At 50.5% G+C, this 9,569-nt stretch overlaps 1 protein-coding gene across 3 annotated transcripts in view; it reads right to left on the bottom strand.

The window, feature by feature from the left end:
* Positions 1 to 9,569, bottom strand: part of Ift140 (intraflagellar transport 140) — an 89,275-nt gene that overhangs the window by 7,491 nt on the left and 72,215 nt on the right. For 2 of the 3 annotated variants that reach the window (XM_010620510.2, XM_010620511.2), the window contains 7 exons: positions 6,749 to 6,926; positions 5,655 to 5,845; positions 5,122 to 5,217; positions 4,749 to 4,881; positions 4,518 to 4,661; positions 3,805 to 3,933; positions 3,458 to 3,640 (listed from right to left, as the gene is read on the bottom strand). In XM_010620510.2, coding sequence (XP_010618812.1) covers positions 3,458 to 3,640; positions 3,805 to 3,933; positions 4,518 to 4,661; positions 4,749 to 4,881; positions 5,122 to 5,217; positions 5,655 to 5,845; positions 6,749 to 6,926 — 1,054 coding nt within the window. The remainder of the gene's footprint in view (positions 1 to 3,457; positions 3,641 to 3,804; positions 3,934 to 4,517; positions 4,662 to 4,748; positions 4,882 to 5,121; positions 5,218 to 5,654; positions 5,846 to 6,748; positions 6,927 to 9,569) is intronic. The other variant, XM_010620512.2, reaches the window with a different exon arrangement.

The following is a 9,569-nucleotide window of genomic DNA, read 5'->3' as shown; positions in this document are numbered from 1 at the left end:
AAAAAAAAAAAAAAAAGTTATCTGCTGGCATCGATGATATACTGAATTATGTAGATAGAAAAAGCCATATACAGAGGGGGCAAAAAAAATGTATCTGCTATAAGAAAAGGAAACTGGCAATTTTTATAGCCCCCTTTAAGACTGAATTTATCTGTCTATAAAATGTATTAATGAGATCCTGTATCTAAGTTTAACAAACAAAAAACAGGCTGGACAAATAGCTCACTGCAGAGCTGTAGGTTTTTTGTTTTTTGTACCAGGGATCAAACTCGGGACCTTGTACTTGTGAGGCAGGTGGCAGAACCACTGAGCTAAATCCCTGGCCCCAAAGGCTATAGGTTTAATCCCAAGTACTGCATTTAAAAAAAAAAAAAAAAATGTATATATATATATATATACACACACATATACATACATACACACACACAGGTTTTAGATTTTAGGGACTGAATTTAGGGTCTCAAACATGCTAGGCAAGTGCTCTACCACTGATCTATATCCCTGGCCCCACTTTAGATTTTTTTCTCCCCAGAACTGGGGATTGAGCTCAGGACCTTATGCTTGCCAGGCAGGCGCAGTACCACTGAGCTACATCCTGGGCCCCAAACTGAACTTCTGCCCTTTAAATTTTGAGACAAGATCTTTCTAAATTTCCCAGGCTGGCCTGGAAGTTGTAGTCCTGTCTCAGCCTTCTGAATACCTGGGATTACAGAGCATGTGACTCTATGCCCAGAAAATTTTATGTTCTTAAGGGTGTCTTGGTAAAGACTTCTGACTCGGAGGTCACTCCCTTGTCAGTACGTGAGTTTTGTAACTGCTCCATGGTATTCCATGATACTGCAGAACCACTGAGTATTTAATTCATCCTGTTGATGAACAGGGAAGCTGCCATCTTTTGCTGTTACAAATGCTTCTGTGGAACATGCCCTACGCAGGCTTATATCACACACATTTTATGTCAGTGGAGAGGCACTCTAGGGCTGGGGACATAACCTGGGATACAGCATGTGCCTACCACACATGCATGGAGATTTTGCGATGCTAGGTCTTTAGTGTGACAAATCTAAACGGGAAAAGATGCATTTCTATGAAGAGGTGTGGGGAGGGAGGCACATTTTCCACTTGTGGTGGTGGGTAATGCCTGCTGTACCCTGCTGCAGGGCTGGGGTATGTCTGTGTCCCCAGATCCTTGTGGGGTTCCTCGACCTGTCATCTACTGGACCAATTCCTGAAAATTACGTCTCCTTCCTTTCAGTATTAGGGATTGAACCTAGGCCTTCAAACCGAACTGTATCCCCACTCCCTTTTTAAATTGTTTCTTTTGAGACAGAGTTTTGCTAAGTTACCCAAACTGTGCTCAAACTTGGGATCCTCCTGCTTCAGCCTCCTGCATGCTGGGATGACAGGTATTTGCCTAGCTTCTCCTTGATATCTGATCTATGTTTTTCTTATTATGAGTAAGGCTAAGTATTTTATGTTCAAGAACCATCCACATTCCCTTTTAGATAAAACTATCCATGTTCTCTGCCCTTTTGAGTTGCTGGTAAATTTTGTATTAATAAGAATTTAAGAAATATTAAGAAGCTCACCTTTGGGATTTAGGTAAAAAAAATTTCCCCCATTTTACAGTTTGTCTTTTGGTGTTTTTCTTTTTTTTTCATGAACTATTTTTACTTTTTTTAAACAGGGTTTCACTATGTAGCTGAGGGTGACCTGGAATTCACAACCTTCCTGCCTCAGTCTCCTGAGTGCTGTTTGCACATCTGTGTTTTGGTGAATTGAGCAGTGTGCCCTATTATGGCCTGTGGGCTTTAAATCATACTAAGAAAAACCCTTTGCCCCTTCCACACTGAGATGCTATACGAGGAACTGTAGCTTTGCTGCCTCACTTCAGCTCTCTCTGGAATCTGCTGTGGTGCAGCAGGTGAGTGGAGAATGGACTCTGCTTTTCCCAAATGGCCAGGTGGAGATTCTGACCACGCATGTGCGGCCTGCCCCTCCCCACTGCAGGGCAGTGCCCTTCATCACGTGAGCAGCAGTCAGCTGTGACGGTTCTGGATTCCCAACATTCCTCATGACCGAGACACCTGTTTCTGTACCAGGCTCCAGCTGTCTTAGCTGTCATATAACATCCTTCACTGTTTGGGAGCTTGCATAACCTCTTAGCCTTTCCCCGATTTTTCTTGGTTATTCCGAGTTAGCCCAGTTCCCCCATTGCATATCCGGTTAGCGAGCCCTTTCGGTTTTCCTCCTGGGGTCAGATGAAGTCAGCAGGCTGCCTGGGGAAGGACCTTCATGTGTGTGCGATACGTCTTGCTAACCAGAAACATGGTGCGCTTCTTCTCAGGGGTGCAGACTCTTTTATCGGCAGCAGGGAACACGACTGCACACCTGCCTCTGGCTGCAGAACAAAAGAGCCTTCAACCCGGCAGGCTAATCTCGAATGGTTAACACTTCCTTGTTTCTATCAAGGAGAATTTTTACCTAAAAAAGATGAGCAAATACACATCCCCATTGGACTGGCTACTCTCAAAATAGCACAGCGTGCTGGCGAGCCTGTGAAACTGTGCAGTTGTCAAGGAAAGTCTAGCAGTTCTTCAAAAACTGAAACCAGAATTACCCTTTGATCCAGCGAATACACCCGTGTGAATACCGTAGGATTGAAAGGCAGGGCCCTGAGGACAGTGACCACAGCGGCGGGGCTCCCGTAGCACTGAGATGAGGGCAGGCACAGTGTAGTGTGGTGCCTCTAGCCAATGGAACAGCATCCAGCCTCAGAAGAGATGGAGTGTCCTGATACCTGCTCCCTGCAGAGGAACCTGGAGCTCAGAGAAAGCAGCCAGACACAAAAAGCCAAATACTGGCTAATTCCACTTACAAAAATTTTCTACAGGAGACAAATCTACAGGCAGAAAGCAGGTAGGCATTGTCAGGAGCTAGGTGAGGAGGACTAGAGAGTTGTTAAATGGTTTCATTTTGCAAAGTGGAAAAGTTATGGATGATAATGTGAATCTATTTAACACTGCTAAATTGTATGCCTTAAAAATGGTTAAGCTGGATGTGGTATGCACAGCTGGAGTCCCACCTACTTGGGAGGCTGAGGCAGGAGGATCTCTTGAGCCCAGGAATTTGAGGCCAGCCAGGTAATATAGTTAAGGCTCTGTTTCAAAGGTGAAAATAAAAAATCTAACATGGGAATTTTTACATTATATGCATGTTACTTACTGTGTACACTTCTATGTGTGTACAGACTATCTTCCTGGTTAGACTGGAAGGTTCGTGAGGTAGGTGGGAAGGCTGCCCTCCCTCACTGATGCTGTGCATGGAGAAGCTGTTCTCAGAGCCCCTTCTCCTCTAGTACAGGGAAAAGCCAGTTTTTCTCAAGAAAGAGTAAACAAGAGAGATAGTAGAGTGCCCCCACTCTGGAGCCTGGGTGCTTGAGTGTGTGGCCCTGCACCTTCTTGGCAGCCAACAGCAGCTCCACGGCCTTCTCAAACTGCTTGTGCTCGATGCAAAAGTCTGAGCAGCGGGACAGGAGGGCAGGGTCTGACTTCTCATCCAGGTCTTCTGCTATGAGCTGCAGGGCGGCAAACTGCTGGGTGGCAAAGGCCAGCTCCAGGGCCTTGGAGAAGTGACCAGCCTGTGGACAGCGGAAAAGTCTGAGTAGCTGCTCAAGCCCCACCTACCCAGCCAGGTCTCCTGGGGCATGGAAAAGGCAAGCGTGCCTGGTCCCTGCTGGGTCTGTTGCCCTCCCTCTACTCTGGTTCCAGGCCACAGACAGCTGCTGCCTGCAGGTCTCCTCACCTTGTGATACAGCATGACTGCCCTATCCATCTGGTCGCCCTTCTCCTCATAGTATCGGGCTGCCTCTATCATATCTTCTGGGGAGCTCAGCAGGGCCAAGTTCATTAGCTGATCATCTAAGCCATTCTCCTGCAGGGAAAAGGTAGAGCTTTGGGCAGTTCCTGTTTGGCACACTTGAGCCTACTTTCCCTGGTGAATATGGGAATATGCCTGCGTGAGAGCTCAGCTCCCTTTGGTTTGGTGTGTCGCCAGGTGATGTGTGCCGCTGCGGTTTCGAATGAGCACCACGTCTGCTTATAACTAGGAAGTGCAGATGCTTTTGGCTCTGCTTCATACAGTGTTATCAGATATCCATGGCACAGGGAATCCTTCCAGAAATGAGATCTGGTTGGACGTTTTATGAGGGGTCTGCCTATTTGCAAGCTCACAAGCAGTGAGCCAGTCTACTATTGGCTCAGGAGCCCTGAATAGTGGACACATCCGGGGATGATTCAATGCTTTGCAAACCATGTCAGATGGAAGAAGCGGGCATGGGAGGAAGGAAGGCAGGCAGAGTGAGGAGTAAGAGTGAAAAGAAGTGCTGGTGCCCGAGGGTTCACAATATGGTTCTCTCAATCTTGTGTTTGAAATGCTCTTAATAGAACTTTGAAAACAGCCAGGCATACCATCCGCCACCTGCCGCGGTGGCACTGCCAGGGGCTACCCTGCAATACCTTGCACAGGCGGATGGCGTTGTTGAAGGCCTGTGCCCGTGTATAGAAGTGCACTGCCTGCCTCACGTCCTCCTGGCTCTCGTATTGCCGTGCGAGATGATAGGATGCTGCCCAGTTTCCAGTCTCGTTAGCTATTTCAGCAGCCTGGAGAGACCCAAAGGACTTAGGAGGTCTGGTTTCCACTCAGCAGCCTTACTCTATTGGGTGGCAGGTTCTGTGGGATATGCTCACCTTTGGAATGTTGCCCTGAAAACAGTGAATGCGGACCAAGGAGAAGTAGTCCTGAGCCAGTTCGTAGTAGTGCAGTGCAGCATCCATCTCTGCCTGACTCTCCAAGTACTGGGCCCACCACCTCCACAGTGTCCTGTGGGAGGGTCTCTCTCAGGGTCGTCCTCCCACCAGAAATGATGCCCCCGCTAACCCTCAGGCTGGCAAGGGAGATGCAAGAGGCCCAAGGCCTGAAAGGGTCTCTGTGTCCAGGGACCAATGCTGGGAACCAAGAAGATGCTGCCCATTCTCACACAGGAAGCAGAAAGCAGCACCCTGTGGGGCGCCGCAGCATGCCAGGATCACTGCAGAGTGCCGCCCCACCAGGGACACTTACTTGTCCTTCATCTTATTGATGTAGAGCTCCAGGGATTGCAGGTCCTCTGCAAGCATCCGGGGCACCTCAAAGCGGTGGGTGTCTGACTTCTCGTAGCTGTGGAGGGAGGAGACCACAGGACCTCATTCCCACCCATCTTGGACAGATCAAAGGCGGTGTCACAGAAACAGGTCAGGGCAGTGGCCTTCAGCAACTGCTCCTGGCCAGCAGCTCTGGAGCCTGCAAGCTGTGCTCAGGGATGGCATAGGAATCCCAATTGTGGGAGTGGATCTAAGCACTCTCTACTCTGGAGGAGTTTCTCTGTAGCCAGGCCCCAAGGTGGCCCCTGTGTCCTTGCAGAGGCCTGCAGGTTAATCTGCCATAACAGCTGAGATGGCAGCAGAATAGCTGCTTTTCAGTTCTTCTGAAATGGGCGCCAGGCTGCAGAGACGGTTGTCCACATCTCTGTGGCTCTGCTCCACCCTGGAACCCATGGTCCCTAGACAGCTCCTCACTGAGCGTGCCCACCCCACAGCCCCTGCGTGGCCACTCACTAGCTGAGGGCCAGGCTGCAGTCACTGTTGGCCTCCAGGTGTTTGGCATAGTTGTAGTAGGTGGTGCGCAGGTGCACACGGTCGTATTGCTCAGCCACCTCCACAGCTTTCTGCCACTGGCCTGAGGCCTGGAAAAACTTGTTCAGGAGGTCATAGCGCTTACATTTCTTGTACAGTTGCTCTGCATCCTCCTAAAATAAGAAGGGCGCATTACAGTAACACAGGGATGGGGATTTGGAGAAAGACTGTTCCACAGCTAAGGTGACAGCCACCAGGTACCCTGTCATGTTCTTCAAAGTTCATGGCACAGGAGAGGGCACTACCAGGAGCTCCTGAGAAAGATACATGGTACACACCAAGGATAGAGACACTTCAGTGGCATGTAGACGCCATGGATAAGGCTGATGTGTTCAAGACAAGGGCTACACAGCCACATGACATTCCTGTTGGCTAGCTGGACAGTGAGACCTGTGAAACAGGTGTGACTCTGAGCCTGGGCCCATCTCTCTGGCTATGTCCTCGTGGAACTCCTGTGCTCCCAGCAGATGAAGCCCACTGGGCAGTGCACACCGTGCAGTGGACGTGGGGGTGGCACCTGCCATACCTGTCTTCTTGGATTGGGAGTGTCTGTCCCCCACTGCCCACGAGTCATATGATGCTGTGGCCTGTAGCTGGGCCCCCAGCCTATGCCTCCCGGACACCTGTCGCCCTCTGTGGATCTCACTGAGAAAAATGTATGCAGTGAGCTCTTACAAAGTACAGGAGGGAGAAGACCAGCAGCTCAAGGTCTCCTCAGGGCCCTACTCCCTCTGTCTTAGGGTTTGAGGTGTCTCTGTGGCCCTTGGTCTGATGAGTACTACCCCCTCCTCCCTGTGACTGCACAGAGCACTGAGAAACTCAACTACTACCTCTACCCACCCTTTGCCAGCCTCCGTCCCCATCTGCTGGCCCCTGAGCTCTCTTAGACTCTGCCCCAAACCCTAGCAGGTCTGTGCAGCGGCCTCTGCAACCTTCGCTGCAGATCAGCTCTGGGGTATGGTGGGAACACACGCCTTCCTTCTTCCACCTCCTGGGCCAGCGTCTGTTCCACTTACCAGCATTCCCAGCTGTACAGCCAGCATGGCCACCCTGGCCTCCAGCTCTGGTTCCTGCTCAGCCTCCCGCAGTGCTTGAGCCCCACGAGCATGGCCCATGTTCCCTAGGCACACTTTGGCAACGTCTAGCCGCTGGGTCTTCACACACATGCGTGCCATGTTCTCCCAGACAGCCTCACTGCAGACAGAAGAGACAGGGCCCTGTAAAGGTCCAGGCCAGCACTGCAGGCCCCCACACCTTCTCCCTCAACAACCTGTCCACATGTAGGGCTACCAAGGAGCTTCAGGCATGAAATATTGGTCTTAGCATTTAAACACCTTTCTTTCTTTCTTTTACTTATGTTTTTTGTACCAGGGATCGCATTCAGGACCTTGAGCTTGCGAGGCAGGTGGCGGCACCACTGAGTTAAATCCCCGGCCCCAAAACCCCTTTCTCTAGATACGCAGAAATCTAAAGGTAGCCTTTCTTCTCCACCCTGAGTACCAGCTGAATGTACAAGGAAAGGGTATGGGTGTGAAACTAGTGGTTTCTCACTGGTCCAGACAAAGCTGTCCCCAAGTAGAATCTCTGGGCCTCTGCCAGGATCCTGTGGGACTTCTGTCAACTGGGGGTATAAGGATTATCCAAGACATCACTGGTCCTAGAGATCTCAGCTAGTAATAGCACATGGGGTCTAGCGTCAAGTCCAGAATCTCAAGTGAAACAGTCTCATGCATGGCTCTGGTTGGTTCTTCAGAACTCTATGTTCATGTATGGAACAGACAGAGCCTCTATAGGTGCCCTGGGTTTGTGGGTGTAGGTAAGGTCAGTGTGTGAGGAATATGCAGTTATTTCACTAACAGCATGTGATTTTTTTCTTTCTTTCTTTTTTCTTTTTTTTTTTTTTCCTGGTTCTAGGAATCAAACTCAGGCCCTTCCGCTTGCCAGGAAAGTGTGGTGCCACTGAGCTAAATCCCAGGCCATTTTTTGGTTGTTGTTTTTCCTCAGTACTGGGAATCAAATTCAGGACCTTGCACTTGCCAGGCAGGCATGGCACTGCTGAGCTACATCCCTGGTCCATTATTGTTTTTCTGAGTCGGGGTCTTGTTATGTACTGTAGTTCAGGCTGGCCTTAAACTCACTATGTAGCCCAGGCTAAACGCAAACTCATGGCAATCCTCCGGCCTCAGCCTCTTCAGTGCTGGGACTATAGGTGTGTGCCACCATGCCTTGATAAGACTTGATTATTATTAACTGTCCCCTGAGGATCCATTGTGAGGGTGCTAGGCAGGGCACGGGGCATGGCCTCCTTTTCTTTGCCTTGTCCTGACAGCAAATGCTTCATGTTTGTGTCCAATCACAGAAAAAGACCTAAGTAAGCAGAGAAACCGGGGAGCTGAGTAGTCAGAGCTGGCTGACAATTCCCTGATGTCCTGCTGACAGCCACAGCCTTTTCTACTTTCTTAGGTGGGAGACAAGACCTGGCTTGGTGTCACTGTTTGCCCTGGCCCTCTGATAAAGATTTGTCCATGTTGGATGGGCGTGGTGGCGCACACCTGTAATCGCAGCACTTGGCAGGCTGAGGCAGGAGGATTCCTGTGAGTTTGAGACCAGCCTGGGCTACATAGAGAGTTCCAGGTCAGTCTCAACTATATAGTGAGACCTTGTCTCAAACCCCCCCCAAATTTGTCCATGTCACTGAGACACCTTGCTATTTGCACACCTATCTCCACTGGGATTCAAAGTCTCCATCAACACAGGGTTCTGAAGAAAAAGCTCTGCCAGTGCAGCCCCCATCCAGGGAAACAGCTGGGAAGGCGAGGACAAGACTGAGGCCTGTGCACAGACTATGGGGAGGGCAGTGCCCCTCTTTCAGCTGGGCCTAGACCTGCTGGAAGGGCCCAGATCCAGAGAGATAGCTTCAAACTTCCTCCACAAAACCATGCTGTGCTCCCAGCAGCTGCCTTCCAGGACAGTCTAAGCCCCCCACGCAATTCCTGACATTCTTTTTGCATGCAACTTGCCGAGGATGGGAACAGCTGAGACTCCAGTGTGAAGCTCTGGGCTTTGTGCATCTGACACATTCCAAGAAGCAGACACCGCCCTCCCCAGCCCTGTCCAAGCCTTGAGAATTTCCTGTTGTCCGAGCCAGTCTGTGGAGAGCAATCTCATCTGCATTTCATCAGTTCCTAGGTGCCTCAAATGAGAAGCAGATGCTGCTGCAGCGGAGGGAACAGGCTCAAGATGGTCCTGGTTCCCAAAGAACTTGAGTTCTGCGTTAGCTTGTTTGGACATCCTGTGTCAGGACAGCAGGAACTAGGGAACGAGCAGCCTAACCCTAACTACAGCATGCTTGCCACCGCTCAGTGTCCTTGCTGCTTCTCTGCTCTGGGTGAGGCTCCTGGTTTGTCCAAGTAGGGAGAAGATGCACATACAGGAGCTGCAGTCAGACCACAAGGCACAGCCGATGGCAGCAAACATCAGGAAGAACAGGAAGGGGCCTTCGTGGAGGAAAATGAAGGCCCCTGGCCCGGCTTCAGGTCTGCTGGGCATGTGCCCTGTGCCAAGCGGTTACATGAGTCTCAGATACTCTTGAGAACGGCATTACCCTCTAGGAAGGGTCCTTCCTTACTTAAATTCTGCTCTTGGGTTCATTGCTGTCTTGTGTCCAGCCTCTCACACTAAGGCCACAGGGACCTGGAGGCCTGATGGAGCCTGTGGAAGTGCGAGGAGGCCAATGCTGGAGGCTATGCACTGAGACATCTAGGGTCCAGCCACCGAGGGATGCCTGGGGACACCTCTGGCCACCCTCTATGAATAAAAGCCAAGCCTTGGCCTCTC

This window comes from Fukomys damarensis, unplaced genomic scaffold (genome assembly GCF_012274545.1).
Source record: "Fukomys damarensis isolate Sample0158 unplaced genomic scaffold, DMR_v1.0_HiC HiC_scaffold_34, whole genome shotgun sequence".
Lineage (NCBI taxonomy): Eukaryota > Metazoa > Chordata > Mammalia > Rodentia > Bathyergidae > Fukomys > Fukomys damarensis.
This window is presented reverse-complemented; position numbering and strand designations above follow the sequence as displayed.